General features: G+C 40.2%; 2 protein-coding genes across 2 annotated transcripts; both read right to left on the reverse strand.

The window, feature by feature from the left end:
* Positions 1–5,764: 5,764 nt before the first annotated feature.
* On the reverse strand, positions 5,765–8,532 carry LOC118113896 (UDP-glucuronosyltransferase 2C1-like). The gene is made up of 2 exons (XM_035163990.2): positions 8,251–8,532; positions 5,765–8,156 (listed from the first exon to the last, which is right to left on the reverse strand). The coding sequence occupies exon 2, from the start codon at positions 8,147–8,149 to the stop codon at positions 6,557–6,559; it is 1,593 nt and encodes a 530-aa protein (XP_035019881.1). The 5' UTR covers positions 8,150–8,156; positions 8,251–8,532; the 3' UTR covers positions 5,765–6,556.
* An 836-nt stretch (positions 8,533–9,368) lies between these two features.
* On the reverse strand, positions 9,369–17,734 carry chrna5 (cholinergic receptor, nicotinic, alpha 5). Its single transcript, XM_035164006.2, has 8 exons — positions 17,545–17,734; positions 17,067–17,207; positions 13,893–14,044; positions 13,676–13,720; positions 12,576–12,685; positions 11,736–11,913; positions 10,951–11,646; positions 9,369–10,806 (listed from the first exon to the last, which is right to left on the reverse strand). Exons 2-8 carry the CDS (start codon positions 17,155–17,157, stop codon positions 10,648–10,650), a joined length of 1,431 nt encoding a protein of 476 aa, XP_035019897.1. The 5' UTR covers positions 17,158–17,207; positions 17,545–17,734; the 3' UTR covers positions 9,369–10,647.
* Between the last annotated feature and the right edge of the window lie 582 nt (positions 17,735–18,316).

An 18,316-nucleotide genomic window follows, 5' to 3' on the forward strand; every position in this document is an offset into this window, starting at 1 on the left:
CTCCGTTAATGAGGTGAAATCTCTGAGTATTTTGCATTGTATCGTTCATCAAAATGATGTTTGTCTCTGTCCGATTACATGGATTTTGCAGATACTTATCCAGCGAGGGTCCTGTCCCAACAGAAAAACATAAGCGAGAACAGTGACCTTTATGTGACCTGCCGCACATTTGGCTTCAAGAAACCCTCCATGGTTCATGTGTATTTGTGTAAGGACAGCCTCGGAATCAGTAAAATGACGCAGAAGCAAGAGCAACACGATTCCACCTTCGTCGTGGACAGTGTTGGCCTTAAGGACAGTGGAAATTACAGCTGTGTTTTCTCCAAAACGGATTATCCTCCTTCTGAAGTAGCAATGAGTGGACACAACATCATCCAGATCCAGGTTATAGGTAAATATTTTCATCATTATAAAGGCAACATGTCGAACTCCACTCATTTTCTCCCTCTGCCATGCAGCCAATTTCCTCCCTGCAGACATTTCAGTGGCCGGGGTGTCGACAGTCAGCGAGGGAGAAGACATTGAATTCAGATGTGCTGTTTCTGACGCCTTGCAAACGCTCGGTGACTGTCAAGTCATCCAGTCTTACCTGAGGAAGAATGAGAGCTTCCTTCAAGTGCGAGCGTTTGAAGTTGCAAGGAGGGAGACAACTTTCTTCATCAAGGACGCCGTCACAAGGGACTCGGGTCACTACAGCTGCGTGGTGCTGCCGTCCCGATGCATCCAAGAGCATGAAAAAACCCTCTATGGAAATAACACAGTGTTGGTCCAGGTCGAAGGTGAAGGTGTGGACACCTGATGGGTTCAAAATGCAACAAAAACTGTGCTTTATTTCTATTAGGACTTTGTTTTCTTTTCAACTGATGAAATTATTTTGTACCATAGTAATGTTCATGATGATTATTTGTTTTCCAGGGAGTTTCTTGCTCCGATTGACGGTCGAGTGCGGAGTGATCACTCTGTTGTTGTTATTGGGGATCTGTCTGTGGCACATCACTAACAAACAAGGTCAGAGGATTAGAAGGAAGTCAGCAAGTAAAACTATAATCAAATAAAAAATACATCTGTTCCTAGTAATTTATATTACTTAAAATTTCAGTTTTTCTTTTCAACAGGCTTCAAAGTTTTCATCAAATCATGGTGAGTGATTTCATGTTTAATGCTGTGCGATGAATTCAAGACTCGTCCTTAACCTGTTGTCACTGCTGTGGTCTGTATGTTCTATGGACATTTTTTAATAAGAAAATAAAAATGGACTTCTTTGACTCTGAAGTATGCCTCCCTGTTTGTTGTAAAAATATTTAAACATATTTGATATCAGGGCCTTGTGTTTTCTTACAGCACAGGGAGTCAGCAGGTCAATGCAGACATGTTGGAGGAAGAGCAGCAGCAGATAGATGGAGAATATCGGAACGTACAACATGGTAGCTATGCTAAAACTGCTCCTTTTCTATCATATATTTGAATATTACCGACAATGACTTGAAAAGAAAACATTCTGGGTTCTATCAAGCAAAAAAAAAAAAGAACAAAGATATTTCCCAAGATTAACAAATCGTTAAAATCGTGAGGGATCCATCCATCCTTCATCTACATCATCCATCCATCCATCATCCATCCCTCCACAATCAATCATCTACATCATCCATCCACCATCAATCCATCCGTCACTTTTAACAACTGTTTTCCAGGTTATTATTAATTTCACCACGGTGTCTTGTGGTAATTGTCAAAGTTCTTTGTGAAAGTCTTCACAGAGCTATATAATATTATGGTAACTAATTGTTGTTTAGCATGACATATAGAAAAATACATCAATTTATATATTAATATTATGAATTACATTCATCTATATTCATTTAATTCTTCTAATGTTTTCAATTATCAGGAGAAGCTTTCAGCATGGAGGAGGAAGAGGGGTAAGAACATTACGATTTAAATATAAATTATACTTTAGTGTTTCTTTTATGCACAGGTCTGGTTTGTTACATTAGAAAGATGGAATATTTATACATAAAAAAAGTAATCAGATTTCAGATCAGTTAACATCTGTTATGAAGATGAAATGAAATTACTCAACTTGTGAATTTTTCCTTGTCAGGGATCAGGCCAGAGGGGCTGCTGACGACATGCCTTTCTCTGAAGAATGGGAGGAAGATGAAGAGAGAGTGTACGACACTGTGGGTCAGTGTGTTTACGTTGCACAGTTACAGTAGTTCTTGTTGGTAAAAGGTCAGATAGACATGCAGATGAGAGAGATGGTGAGCAGCTATCACACAAAGCAGCATGAGTGAAGAGTTGGAAACATGAGAGGTAGAGTCACTGTTTGTTCTTGTTGTTTAGTTAGCTGTTTGTATGTTCATTCTTTACTTGCACTGCTCACTGACACAGGGACACAGACAGGGAACAATAACCCTCCAACAGTATGTTGTCCTCATTGAGTATCTGTTAGTCAGCTCAGTGCGTCTCACAGGAAAGCCACATCTTCATTATTAGCAGCAGTGCATATGGTGCTTAGAGCCTTGTGTCTAATTCTGTCATGCAACATGTTAAACTATTGCAAACTCTCTGCTTATATGTGAACCTTTCCACCACAGATACACCACCACTCAACCCAACAACTTTGTATGTGTTTGTCAAGAAAAAACAAAAGTGATCGTCAGCTGGTTCTACAGCCAGTTACAGGCACAACTGGAACCTGCCTGTGTTATAGCTGTGCATCATCAGAGTAAAGCAACGTCACGGTTCAGAGTGAATAAAGGATGATGTTTTCTGAAAGTGTAGTGATCTCTACACTTTCACAATTATACGTTTAAGTAAAAAGAGTACTTGTCCCTGTATTCAAGTCATTAGACAATTCATTGAAAAGTGTAGGTGTGCATAGTCTTTTGTATAATCATCAATTTATAAAGTATACATTTTTTTGGTTGTAACCATAAACAATGAAAGTGTTGATGCCACAATTCTTTTGATTCATTTTCTTTGGAATTAAATCAAATCTGCCACAAACATTAACCAGCTTTAAAAAATGTTTTAGAACTGTTCTGTTTTCTGCTGCCTTCACTTAATCACTTAATCTCACACTTTAATTAGAAATCACATGTTTTGTGAATTGTGTTTTTCTTCTGTGTCTCTAGTGGTGTTTTAAAATGTTTTTAATGTTTAGCCCTTTTTATGCAGATCACCTGTACAGTTTATGCTTCTGTTATTTCTGTAAAGCACATTGAGTTTAATGACCTCTGTGTATCATCATGAAATACATTTGCTTTGCCTTAAATAGTGTTAAAATATTTCCTCTCCCTGTATTTAATCAAACTTGCAGAATGTATTCTCCATTGATTCCAAAACATATATAGAATAGCATGTATATAATTTACTAATCAAAATTACAATGCTCAGGATTTTTACAGGATTCAACAGTTTTTAGATTTTTTTCTGCATTCAGTAACTATAGCTCTGTGTTTTCCGTGTTGGTAGCAGTGTCCTAACCTGCCTACATGCATGTATTCCAGCAGTAGTTTGTATGTTACTGATAGCAGCCGTGCTGAAGCTGGTACTAATGCTATCTCAACATTCCTGATACTGCTGTTGCTTCATATTAAAAGCTAAAATATAGGGTGGCTTGCAAAACAAGATTTTGTGTTCAATCATATTTTATATTTTACGCAGCACAGACTTTCTTATCAAAAAAGACCTGAATGTGGTCTATAAATATTAAATCCATTTGATTAAATATGTATCAATTGTCTGAATGTTTCAACCTGATGTAGTTTATTTAGAATATGTGACATGATTTGTGACTATGAAAAATCTACCGTCTCCTCATTTTAGTCACAAAGGAACCTGCCTGCATTTATTATAAACCTGGTGTTTCCTCATGAAAGTTCAACGCTAGAGTTGAGTGACCTTCTTCAGGGTCAGGACAGTTGCTCTGTCAGCGGCTCTGACTGTGACGACTCTTTCAAACAGATCGAGAGGAGCAGCCAACAAATTAGTCAGAGCTGCTTTACCTCCCCGCTCTCATTACTGCTGCTCTCCTGTGGAAAATACAACACCAGCTACTACTCTGCCACCAATAACAAGAAGCAGCCATGAACAAGGCTGTCTACCAGGTTGTCTTTACTGATACTACCACTAGGAGGAGCCAAAGCTCTAAATATAACATTCAACCTGAGCACACAGTAGATTTAATGCTCATGTTAACTTGGAAATATATCTGCCTTGTATGTTTCCTCTGTAACATAACAATGGATTTCTGTGGAAAAATACTATAGTGCATGAATAGAAAACAGTCTTATAGTGAGTGACTGCAGAATTAGCTGAAAACAAACTCACCAGATAACAAATGTTTTAGTTTCTCAGTCAGCATTCCTATGTACTTCCTGAATCTAGATTGTGTCCCACAGTTTCCACTCTGCCCTTATCATCTAATCTGTTTGTCACACAGCCATATCACCCTGTATAAAGTTAAAGGAGGAATAACTGTTGTGGGACAAAGGCTCTGATATGAAACCCAGTCATATCCATGCTGCACCTCAACAAGAACTTTACCCTTTAGTGGTACTGCACACTTAAATGTGTCTTTTGAGCTGCTCTTCCATGAGATACATTTTTCAAAAGTTTTAAAATCACATTTATCACGAAATTATTGAAAAAATCTACATTACAGTTTTTCTCGATTGCTTAAGCATGATTTCTAAAACAGGGCCCGGTTTTTCAAAACACTACACACAATTAGCACAACCACACACACAATTAGCAGAACACCTCAGATCCTTAGCAAAATGAAACACTCTTGTAAAAACTATACATTAATTTATCAAAACTATATTTTGTTACCATATGAAACACACACATTTCATATGACTTAATTCTGTTTGAACCAGTTACACACTGCTGTTGCTAACCTGAAACACTTTTAGCAATTCTACTTCTCAATGATTAGAGTAAGTGAAGTACACAGAGAAAATGCAAATTTACAATAAATTCACCAAACACTACACAAGACCAATGCTGCAGGCTGATGAAATTATAATTTATTTCTCTCCATATTCCCAAATCAGTCAACATGTCAACATGGAGAATCACAACAAAACATGTCCCAGTTTTCATGCTGCTACAGTAGTGTGCATAACACTGTAAGCTCAGCAAATATCACACAAACAGAAAATTCTGTATCCAGTACAGGTTACAATGCCAGATGCCACTGTATATCTGCTAAGATCTGAACTCTTAGTCCAGCCTCCCTCAGCGTCAATCCGTGGTTCACGACATGGTCAACTAGTGTTGCGCGAATTTCATTTGATAAATTTGGTCCTCTTCTTCTTTGAGCACGTTCTCCTCCTGCTTCATGTCTTCCTCTTCCTCTTCCTCTTCCTCCACCTCCACCTCCACCTCGGCCTCTACCTCTGGCACGGCCTCTGCCTCTTCCTCTTCCTCCTTCTCCTCCTCCGTGGATTCCCCCTTTCACCCTCACTCTTCTTCCTTTTCTGACTCCTTCCATTTTGGTTGAAGACAGGTGAACTCACCTGCTGCATTTGTATAGTGCTTAAACCTGATTGGTGTGTCTACAATTAAGCAATCATGTGTTTGCGCACCTGATGGCTGTGTTGAACCAATTGGCTCATAGGGGTGGTAATTTGACAGTCAGTGCTTTGGAATTGCAAGGAAGTGACATCTTGATATACTTCTGTGTCTAATGTATACAAGTGTGTTTAGTGTTTTGCAAATCACTGTGTGTATTGTTTTGCAAAAAGTGTGAAGCTGACATTGTGCTTATAGTGGTGCAAATCTGGGCCCATGTTTTGCTCCTTGCGTGTAAGGTTTTGATAATTGTGTAATACTTTTGATTTTAGTGTTTATGTGATCAAAAAAAACTGTAATGAGCTCAACAGGGCTCATGACGCCACCTGGTGTTTCAAACCGTGTTAGACCTTGCAGGGCCAAAGGTGACAACCATTTGGGATGTCTCTACTTAATGATATATATATATATATTTGAAAAATAGTTAACACCCTCTAAGGTTTGTGGCCCCCCACAAACAGTCACTACTCATAGGTCGGAATCTGGAAAGCTGCGCTCATTTTCAAATCTATGCTGAAACTAATCAATCAATCAATCAATCAATCAATCACACACACACACACACACTTAACACACATACACACACTGTTTGAACGGCTACCTAAGACACTAACCTCTACCAGCGGATTGAACGGCTTGAGACCACCGTGCTCCTCAGCAGGAGGTTCAAACCGTGATCTTGGCCATCAGGAAGCTTCATACTTCACACCACATTTCTGTAGTAAAAGTGTGTGTGCTGCTGCTGGAGTCATAGCATCTTACTCGACAACATAGATAACTTGGTTTTAGCAGGGAGAGGCACTTAACCTAGATCTTAGGGGTGAAGTCACACCTTAAAGAATTTATTTTTGTTTGCAGACAATTCAATGAATCGACAGTTTTACAAATCATTTGTGACATGCTATGACCCTAAACTGTCAGATGATGTTTTGTTAGGAGAAAGAACAGTCAGAAGTCAGCCTATGGTAAATTTTCATTCCTTTTTCTTCTTTTTGCTTTTCTCAAGTAGTACATATCTGACGAATACAAGAGGAAGAAGAGTAATCACTGCAACAGCAGCCAGGAAAGACAGAACTACATCTACAGAGTGGTAGGAGTACCAGGGCAGTCTGTAGGATTCCGTTCTCAGGTGAGCTGCACCTTTGTGTCTCATGACAAACTCTATCCAGAAGAGGGCAGTGTCCAGTGGTTTCATTGGCTGATCTCTGTGCAGCCTGGAGAGTTTCTGCATGTTCAGCCTGTAGGAGGGCTCAGTCAAGACTTCCTGTATGGCTTCTAGGAAGTTGTTGTCTTTGTCCACTGTGGCTAATGTAAGAATCTTAGCTCCTCCTCTCTCTTTCAGACGGAGCAGGTTGTCGTTCTGGTCAAAGAACACAGGTAGACCCACAACTGGGACTCCGTGATAAATAGCCTCTTGAACTCCATTTGTTCCCCCGTGAGCCACAAATAGTTTAATCTTTGGATGTCCCAGGAGGTCATTCTGTGGCATCCAGTCGACTAGTAAAGTGTTGTTACCCAGAGTGGCCGGTCTGTCCCCTTTATGCCTCCAGATGACTTTCTGAGGTAATTTAGCAAAAGCTGCAGCCATCTTGTTGGTCATGTCAGCAGGAAGTTCACTCACAAACGTCCCCAGAGACATGATGATGACTCCATGCCCCCCAGAGCTCTGGACAAACACCTCCAAGTGTTCAGGAAGTGGTTCAGCAGGTTTACACTGGAACCCTCCTATATAAACAACATTAGGCAAAGTTGGTCGTGGAAACTCAAACACAAAGTCCACTCTCATCAGCCAAAGGTCGGCTCCTTGTAGTAGGTCACTGTATCTGACTTCTGGACCAAAGAACTTGTCACAAACTGCTTGATATTGAGAGTTAATTAAAAATCCATCCTGAATTTGCCAAATGGCAAAAAAAATTAGATTCTTTACTCTCTGTATGAAACTCATCTTGTCCGACAGGCCAGAGCCGGTCATCGGGATGTAAGACAAAGGAGAAGGTGCAATGGCCAAATGTCCTTCTCCGCTTGTAATCCAGCGCACGTTATAAACCAGAGGTAGCTGAAGAGCGTGAGCCAACATTATACCTGCACCCCAGGCCGGATCAGTGAGGACCAGGTCATATTTTCTCTCCTTCAAACTATTCATCAAGTCTTTATCTTTAAACATAACAGTAGCCATTTGGCATATTATTCTATGCATGTTAAACATGGCAGTAAACATCTCGACCTGTAAACTCACAAAGGTCAGCGCAGAGCTCTCCCCCCTCTCTATGTCGATGATCTTTTTCAGGATGGGGTTAATGAAGTCGTGATTGAAGGCTTCAGTGACAGACACTGTTATCGTGTTGTAGTGCAGAGAGTCGTCCTTGATATACCAGCTCTCATCGGTTCGAACCACATCGATGGAGTGTCCTCGAGAGTGCAGCGCTCTGATCATGATATCCATGTTCAACCAGTGGCTTCCCTCCATAGGTACAATCAAGATCCTGCCCCCGTGACATATTCTCAATGTCAGGAAGACAACAGATAAAAGGAGAAGGAACATCTTAGTGTTTCCATCAGGCGGCATCTCAAACCTGAGAGGAGAATAAATACACTCAGCCTCACTGTCGATACATTCAGGAGAATTCAATGGTATTAAATTACATGCAAGATAGATTTATAACATACCTGCTTTACATGAAGTAGCTCAGAGCGTGCATATGCTTATTCCTTCGATGTGGATGTGAAATATCCGTGGTAGCAGAGAATGCGTAACTACAAATTCCAGGATAGATTACACGAGTGGATTATCGTTAATCTTTTCTTTGGGCCTTTCTACAGGAATGAAGAAACAATGTGATCTCTTTGTTGAAGCTGTGGGCAGAGACGTGTTGCAGTTATGTAGCACGGCCTGTAACTTTGCTCAGCACCACAACTACTCTCCATTACCTGCACCATTTTGTTTAAACGTGTCCTTTTGCACATTACTTGTATATTTTATCTTTATAATATATTCCAATTCTAATATTTGCATTTTTATATTCATGTCATATTGTATACTATACCTTTCTATATACTTTTATATCAGTCTAAACATATATTTGTTATCCTCTTATACATATGCACATATACAGTATACATCCTCCTAAATCAGCCTGTCACTGCACTTTTTCGACCCATAATATTCTGTTTGTAGTGAAAGGTACATATTACAGTATGTACATATTGCTAAGTTTTCTATTTTTCTCCTATTTTTCTTCTAATTTGAACTTCAGTCACTGTTTTGTCTAACTCGTTTTGACTATCTTCAGTGAATTTTCCTGGCGTGGGATTAATGGTTTACCTTATCTTAAATTAGGTTTATCACAGATTAAAAAATGTTAAGATTTTTTTGCTACATTCTGAAATTATATTTTCTCATAATAGCCAGCAAAAATATGTGTAAAATAGTTTCTAATTTAGATGTTAAAAAGTCCTGTACAATGCTGTTTCATCTAAAGAATTTCTTTCTAGTTCCCCCGACCATCAGCATATGTTGATTTTGTATGAACAGGGTTAGGGTTCTAGGAGCAGAGTGAGATATTACACTGATTACAAACTAAAATCCACAAAGGAATTCATGCAAAACACAAATAAGCAGCCGCATCAAATTTAGTACGATAAAACTAAATTCTGTATCATATTTATCATTATCTATAGTAGGTGAAATTATGTGCGAACAAAAATCCCAGACATTGGTGAAAATGATCTTTCCACCAACCAACTTTTACTGTTCTCTGATCTACAGTAAAAATATTACTCTTGAATAAATTAAGCACCATAGAATGCATTTATTTATCTAGATGTGAATTACAGCTTTTGTATTTCAGACTCTCCATCATTATGAAAACCATGCAAAGTCCCTTTGATTATTTATTGTATAGGAGTTAAAATACCATACAATTTTTGTCTGATGTTGTGTTTGGTCATCATTTTTATTCACAGACTCTGGGTTCAGTGTTGTAGTAACTGGAAAAGGAACCCAACAGATTTCTTCAATTCAGTCCCCAGCCTCTGTCTTACACAGGCTGAGAGCTGCTCAGCTGCTGAAACACAAGAGTCTCTCTGGTTCCTGGAGATGTGAACAGCGATAAAGTGGCCCTGAGGCCCTTTCGTACATGTCTCTAAATCAAATAATTGGATGCATCTGCATGCAACATTAATCAAATAACAAGACAAATATGGAATTGTTAAATGATCTGTTTTTCCCGCTTAAGTTGGAGGTAGGTCTTTGTCCTAATTTTCAGTGGACTAAACCCATCGTGAATGCACAGTATCTCTTTACGGACCTGTTACCAAGATTCCTCTTACATTCCTTCCAGAGAATGCAGAGTTTTTCCTCTAAAAGGAAGAACTGGCTGGAAAATTCAAGTCCGTGGAAAAGAGTCCCCACTGTTTCCCACACAGTAGAGGAGCATGTGCTTATAGTGGTGATTTGTGAAATTAGAATTGGCCTCCAGAAGATCAAAATGAAACTTTTATTTGAATCATGCCCTATCTCTCCAAACCCAATCAGTACAGAGTATTATGTCAAATGAGAATGAATGTTTTCTCCCATATCTATTGTGTGTGTGTGTGTGTGTGTATCTATTGATCTCGGCTGCAAGCTGCATTGTAATTGCCAGGGATACAATAGTTTTGAAATGAAATGAATCAATACATTCATCACAAGGAAGTATTCCTGCCATTTTGAATCAATGACCCTCTTCCAGCCACAATGACTGATGTGCACTCTGCGATGCCAGCATTTATAGGACATAAAATAAATGTGGCTGGCCGGATGAACCTACACTAAATGATTATTATAATTTATCTTTAAATGAAACTTAATAAATATCTCAGAATCTCTCTAAAATAAAAAAACAGGTCTCTGTGAGATGTATGCTGCGAGTGAGGCCTCAAATCTGCATCTTGACCTCTGGCACAGTTGAGTTTGTACACAAGCCTGAATCTCACCAGTAATCTCAGTCTCTCACAGGAGATCCACAGTAGGCTGTTAATGTGCTTTAAATCCATTTGTGGTCGCTGTGCTCCAATGTGTGGTTCTTAGAGGTAACTTCCAACATGGTCAGGGACAATGATGCTGGCCCATTTGTAAATAACTGGGATGAAGAGGAGAGCAGAACCCAGGATCGACACCAGGAGGAAGGCCCACAGAAACATTCTATCCAGAACCTGGGCTACAAACTTCCAGTCCTGTACCACCTGCACCAGATAAATAAAGCACACGTCAGTCGCTGGACATACATGAAGACATGAGCAACAAACAGTGCAGGGCCAGAAATGAATATTTGTCCATGTAGACAATCATACACGGATGAACAATTACACAAAATCCAACAAACTCACCTCTCTGACCTCATTTTCTTTAACCACATGCATGGTTATGTAGCGAATAGAATCTAAAGCTGCTTCCAGGTGACGTCTCGTGTAGAGTAGGGGGGTGAGTCCAGGTGCTGAATCCTTCATCATACCCAGACCTACGGCTCCTCCCGCCCCAACCACTCCGGCTGTGGCATAACGGTCCACATGGCCGCGCATGCACAGCAGCTTAGGCAGTCGATGCAGGAAAATCTTCCTCACCCAGGGCGCCATGCCGTGATGTGTGGAGGAGGAACGGTGATGGATGTTGATGGCAAAGACTGTGATGACGATGGACAGCGTGACGAAAATCATGGTGAACACCAGGTACTCCCCGATGAGAGGGATGGCCTTGGAGGAGGACGGGATGATCTCTTCGATGACCAGTAGGAAGACGGTGAGCGACACCAGCACTGAGGTGCAGAGGGAGATCTTCTCGCCGCCGTTGGAGGGCAGGTAGAAGACAAGGATGGTGAGAAAGGACAGGCCGATGCAGGGGATGATGAGAAAGAGGGTGTAGAAAAGAGGCAACCTGCGGATGATGAAGAAGTAGGTGATGGTGGGGTAGGAAGAGCAGCCATCTGTCCTCAGTCCACGGCTGCCTGTGGCTTTTACTATCTCCCATTCACCGTTGTCAAAATAGTCCTGTTTGTCTACGTGGAAGTCCTCCATAATGATGTCCACCTGTTAAATAAGGAGGACAATGTCATGTCAGTGACTGGTCTTAACTAACGCTACATGTAATATACACATGCTTTTGAGGAGAGACTCGCCTGGGAGCCGTCATACGTCCAGGAGCCGAACTTCATGGAGCAGTTCTGGAGGTCAAATGGGAAGAAGGTGACGTCAATGGAGCAGGCTGATTTGTAATTGGCTGGTGGCGTCCATGTTATCGTTCCATCATACTTAACAACAGCTTTGGTGACAGTTCCCTCAAAACGCCCATCAGAGCTGTTAAAGACAAAAAAAAATCCTCTTAGAGATAAATGCTTTTGCAAACTGTTAGCTTAATGTCTACTTTCCTTGTAGGAAAACACAAGTGACATATATTAGTATTGTCATGACAATAGAGCTCAACAGCGTAAAAATCCCATTCATTTGCTTGATAGAGATTTTGTGTTAAGGATTGCACTTCCCATAATGCTCAGGTGTAATAGTGACATCTGCGATTGGTGGAGCTCGCTGTTACCATGGAAATGTTAAGCACAACCACAAAAATTATGTCAGCAACGATGGGATCGTTCAGCGTTTCAATTACGTTTACCACAGAGCAACCATGGTTTTGCATTCTAACACGCTGCAGGATTTAGAGATAAGTCCAAAGGGGTGAAACTCCCTATTCAAGAAGAAGCACTGGAAGTCGTTGGAAATGGATCAGCAGCAATGATTAATGGGATGCTCACAGTTCATCTCGCAGCTGGTCAACGTGGTATAAGGCTTGAAATTCTTTTAATTAGGTTTTTCTGAAATGTCAATGGAGAAAATTATTTGGGAAATCTACTTCCGGAACCAGAGCCATTATAAAAGTGTTTCATACTATAGTAAATAATTTGGAAGGTATTCGATAAAATGTGTGACATCTGTATCATTTCTCCATAAATAACAGGACATACTTATCGTACAGCACCACGTCAGGCAGCCACAGCCTGTCAGAGGGGACACGGATAGTTGTGAGGCCCAGATAGTCATCAGGGTTCCATCTAAGTTTCATGTCAGTCCACTCCTTCATACACACACAGGAAAAATGAGTAAGTTTGAGTCCTATTTACTCACTTGAGAGTTAGATGAAAAAGGCTGATAACAATCTAATGTCTGAATTACATATTTGTTCCTCACATGTCTTAGTACTGTGTTCTCAATTATTATTTTAGATCGATTTTGTAACAATATTCTGTATATTTTATCTTCTTCTTCCTATTGTTCGCTCTTTTATGATTTACTTAACAACTTTATTTGTTCTTACTATGGAGCTTCCCTGCAAACGTTTTTCAAGTGATTATACTTTTATAACCGGAGTGACAATAAACATATTGAGCCTTGAATGCTAAAACTGAAGCTAATATTTGCAGCTGACTATAACTTGATATACAGACTGGAAACAGGGGGAAACAGCTAGCTTGGCTAACTCTACTAGCAAATGTATCTGATTTGGGTTCGACATGATAAACATGATAAGTACCTGGAGACAGAATACTCAAGCAAGTTTATTAGAAGAAAAAAAAAACTTAAGCTCAGTATTTGTTTCCTTAACAAAAAAGGAGAGGGAAAGAAAATCTGACTTTCTGTTTCTGTGGAAACTGCCCTTCCATCACCCCTTTTTTTGCATGATGCAATTCATCACTGTGAAAGGGAGCAACTGACCTGAACAGCCCAGCCCGGTCTATAGCCCAGGGGGATAATTCATAAAATGCATGACAGACAGGACTGCCAAGACCATGAATAAGGCTGACAGTGGAAAGGATGTGGCCTGTGGAGGCAGGTGCGTGGGCGCAGAGCCTAAAGGATTCATATGGATGGGAGGTGTCAGCTAAAGGCCACCCGGCCAGATTAAAAAGGTGGCGAGGAGAGGCCGACTAGTTGCCTCAAAAATCCACAAAAGCCAGATGTTGTTAGCGCATTTACATGGCCATATAGAAATAACTGACACGCTAAGAACTGTACCCGAAGGTTCCCGATGGTGCAATGAAATGCTGTATCAGTTGTTTGTACTTACCTGTTTCATCCACACATTGGTTGTCATCAGCTGGTTTTTCTCATCCTAAAATGACAAAAACGATCATCAACTTTAATAGGTGGCCGATATGGAAATTTCTATTGAGCAATAATTTAAATAGCATTCTGTCTTTCAGCCTTATTAGGTTTTACATAAATGAAGTTAACACCTCAGTGACACATATTCATAAACCATATCAGTGCTTTTGTGTCCTCACCACATCAACTAGCTGGGAGATGGCCAGTCCAAACTTCACACAGATCGTCTGGTTTAGATATTCCACCGGACGAACCCATTTCTGGTAGCTTCCAAAGAGGTATCGAAACAGCTTGTCCTCTGCCTTAGCATACGATGAGAGCTTTGGTACCCCTGAAACAGGAGAACAGATTATCCATGGCTGATAATTACCACATTTACTGTACAGCTTTGTTTCTATTATTGCTCTCGAACAGTGATGCATTCACCTCTCTGACCTTACTGCAGTGTTAATGTCTAGAGTTTCTGGATATGTCCTCTGTGGTAAAGCTTTGGTTTCGAGAGACACAGAAATCAAACCAAACACACACTCAATATGAAGTACAATGGGGTTAGGGTTCCTGATAGATCAGTGATAGCAGTTCATTTTCTGTAATGAAGCCACTATCAAAAAGAAAGATAATATTGAAAGTAGCAGTCGTGAGTGGAGAGTGTTTGGTGTTGTTTACATGATTTGATGGCCATCTATGAACTACAGCCCAATTTGAATTGTATTCTGCCTTGTCACAGTCTTGTATTCATACTATGCTCAGAGGCAGTAATCCAAGGAAACTACTATATATATAGTATATCCATAAACTACTACTACTAAATATAGTAGTTTGAGTTTAGATTGTAGAAATTGTTGCAGGGATTTGGTCTACTCTCTACCATATGCCCTTCCTTCATTCACCACAGTAAGAGAGGAATACACGTCTTGCACTGTGACTCATATGTGTTACATTACATTACATTTCATTTAGCTGACGCTTTTATCCAAAGTGACTTACAATAAGTGCATTCAACCATGAGGGTACAAACCCAGAACAACAAGAATCAAGAAAGCACAATTTCTTCAAAAAAGCAAAACTACAAAGTGCTATAAGTAAGTGCCATTTAAGTGCTACTAAATTGTTAGTTTTAAAATTTTATTCAAGGTATAGTCGGAAGAGGTGTGTTTTTAGTTTGCGGCGGAAGATGTGTAAACTTTCTGCTGTCCGGATGTCCATGAGGAGCTCATTCCACCATTTAGGAGCCAGGACAGCAAACAGTCGTGATTTTGATGAATGAGACAGTGTTGGTGACTGTAGATAATGCAGGCCCTCTAAAATTGAGGTGCATGTTTTTAATTCAAACATCACTAGTCACAAGTGGATCTTGGGATAACAAGAGTAAAAGTAACCAGAAAAAAATATTTCTAATGGAAGTACATTGCGACTGGTTTCTACACAATTTCCACAAAATTAGGTTTAGGAGTGTGTAACAAAGTTTCGCAGCTATAGAACTGTTGTGCAAATGTGTGAGAAAGTTTTGTTCAAAGAGATATAGTTTGCTCATGTGTAAAGAGCTTTAGTGGCTGAAGAAATGTGTTGTAGAAGTAAGTTGTGGGACTGAAGTTAAAAATTGTATCGGAAAATACTCAACGGCAAGTGTCTGAGAGACAGACACACAGGTTTCATGCTGTGCATGTTACGCAAAAACTTCATGCTATGATATCGTAACTTAGCCTATAGCTATGATTCTGTCCAGTGCTTCAAACCTGACAGAGGAGAGAGGAGAGCAACACTGTTGTTCCTGGTTGTTGCAGCTACTGGAGGTAAGTCAATGTGAAAAAGTACAAAGTCATTAATTGCTAATTATATAATGAATATAAATTCAAGTTAAAGTATGAACTGATGCATTCTCTTGCTGAGGCAGAGCTACAATACCTAGAGGAAAGTATCGATTACAAGTTTGAATTACCCACAATTTCTTTCATACTGCTCTTTAAATCACTCACCCACACGGTTATAAACCCAATTTATGGATGGAAGAATGTGGCTGGAAATCTACCAAAACACTTGCAGCAAATGTATGGTGTCACCCTTGTTAGTGTGTGTGTGTGGATCAATAGGGACAAGGATGCAACACCCTCAATCAATGACCCCATAATCAGCCAACTCATCATCTCCTCAGCTCTACCCCCACAATCACCAAGCTGCGGGCTTGTACATGAATCTGTTTTAAAGAATGATCAATGTAATCATAGGGTGAGAAATACACTAAAACAGAGATACAACTTATGTGCTTTTAGGTAACGAAATAATCCCATTTAAAGTAGCTGTGGAAGGGAAGTTTACGCCTAGTGCTGAGTCAAATTCATATTTACCATTAACATATTGAGATATGTTGAAAGATACTTTAGTTAATGCTTGCTGCTTTCGCCCTGGTGCAGAAGAGTAAGATTAATTAACAGGAGGAGAGAAATAGAAATCTATAAAATCAAGCAGAGGAGAAAAAATAGAGGAATCATTCATGCATACTAATATATACACGCTGTCATGGCAACAGCAGCTCCTCTCCTCCTTCCTCTCCAGTGGGTTTACACAGTTTATCTGTGTCTGCACTAACAACTCTCCATACTTGCTGTTCCATACCTGCCCACCAGCCGTCTAACAGCTCATCACCTGACCATGATTGCAGTGTGCACACATTGTATCTTTTGTTGTTTCTGCCTATATGGTTTCTACAGACATTTTGGTATTTTTGAATGGTTACAAATATTTGATTCGTGGATAGTTAGTATCTACGTCGTAAATATGACTGGGAATGTAAGAATCTTTTCGAGCTCACTTTTTGGAAGTGGCTAAAAATCTAACAAATTTGGATATTAGACATCTTATGTCAGCCAAAGTACCATAAATCTCCCATCACTACCATTATCCAATATAGATTGAACATTGCATTAGTTTATTATTAACTCCCTGGATTTCTGCATTAATGATTCTGCATTATAAAAAAAGTATGACATCCAACTTCTGTGCCCTTGTAAATTTTCAGTTATTGAGTTTCGAGTTTTTTTCAGGAGAAATTTAAGATATGAAGGGGTTAGCGGTTAATAGACAATATGTAATCACCTGCTGTTCAGGTGCTGCTCACGTTTGACCAAATAAGACACAAGACGCACTGAACATCAGGTAAGTCAGTGCATTTTGTTTGAGTAACTTGGCAAGCTACCTTCACTCTTCACCAACCATCTGGAAATTTCTGTATCTTCTCTCTTGGTTTCTTGGTAACATATACACGTTGTCTATCCAACTTATCTTCCACTATCCCATCTGTCACACTGAGCCCATTACGTTCCAGCGTGACAGTTCCCAGTCCTTGGGAAACTTACGCAGTGAGTGGCACAGGTGGCAGCAGCACAGCAGCGGCAGCAGCAGCAGCAGTGCGAGGAAGGTGGCTGCCCCTCCTGCTCTCAGCATCATATCAGAGGAGGAAATGGATCCACTCCGCTGGTCCCTCGGGCATCACAGAGCTGGAAAATAAATGTTAAATGCGGCAGCAGCTTTTGTGTACACCGAGTATTAATCTGAGCTTTAAACATGCCTAAAGATAAGGGTTCAAATCTCAAAGCAAACATCTCTGCTCCCCTTTGGAAAATCTAGATTCAATCACAGTTATGGATCTCAGTGAATAAGCTATATAAAGCAAACAAACAAATCGAAATAACAAACTGCCTAAATCACACACCTTTTAATATACAGAATAGCATCCTGCATGCTCACCTTGATAATCTGCCCCATCTTCATGGTAATAAACATATTTCACATCATAAAGCATGCAAATGCTGTAAACATGTCATAGAAACATACCTGCTCTGAGTCTCTCCCATTAACATGCAGTCCAGAATGCCAGTGGTAGTGATGAAGCGGTAGGTGTCCTGATGACAGCGACAGTGCTGCTCTAGCTCTCCTCCATTCCGTGCAGTTTCTTTCTCTCGCCTCATACAGATGCTGCTTCAGTCCCTGCTGCCTCCAGTTGTGCACAGACAACACATCCTCTTCCTCCTCCTCCTCTTCCTTCAGAGAGCCCGCCCCATTTTCCCCGACTACCACCACCACCTTTCCCTCCCCTTTTCCAAGCATCCTTGTATTCACTTATCACAGACAGGGATAGCCCCCCCCCCGCCTCCCATCATGCATCTCCTCAGCAGCACGACAAGGGCAGCTCTGCCACTGAGATTCTGCTTTACATTTTCATGTGCACAACCAGTATGTTACCTGATGTCCAACGCCACACAATATGCTACATTTAGTTCTACACAGGCTCTGTGTGTGTGTGTGTGTTTGTGAGTGCTTCCATGGCGACAGCATTTTGTGGGACCTAGAGATGTTGAAATGGAAGAAATTCATGTTTAGATTTTTTTAAGATTTAAGATCTCTAATTTGTCTCTTAATCACCATAAACCTGCTTTGAGAATGTTTCGTAACAAGTGACATGATATAGCTTAGTATTAAACTGATGGTTAAGAATCAGCACATAGTCGAAAATCATATTTTCTGCATTTGAGCATTTTGGAGCTGAAGATCAGAAAAATAGTTTGAGGTGATTTAATGAGAAGACCTGCATAGGCTCTGGGTTAAG

Source organism: Hippoglossus stenolepis, chromosome 1 (assembly GCF_022539355.2).
Source record: "Hippoglossus stenolepis isolate QCI-W04-F060 chromosome 1, HSTE1.2, whole genome shotgun sequence".
NCBI lineage: Eukaryota > Metazoa > Chordata > Actinopteri > Pleuronectiformes > Pleuronectidae > Hippoglossus > Hippoglossus stenolepis.

Bases quoted from the DNA above. Each gene is read 5' to 3' on its own strand.
- LOC118113896 (XM_035163990.2), bottom strand. From the start codon at position 8,149: ATGCCGCCTGATGGAAACACTAAGATGTTCCTTCTCCTTTTATCTGTT.
- chrna5 (XM_035164006.2), bottom strand. From the start codon at position 17,157: ATGATGCTGAGAGCAGGAGGGGCAGCCACCTTCCTCGCACTGCTGCTG. The intron at 11,647-11,735 runs GCGAGTCTCTCC...CTTATTTAACAG, and splicing joins GGACGTATGACGGCTCCCAG to GTGGACATCATTATGGAGGA. The intron at 10,807-10,950 runs GTGAGTTTGTTG...TATCTGGTGCAG, and splicing joins AAGAAAATGAGGTCAGAGAG to GTGGTACAGGACTGGAAGTT.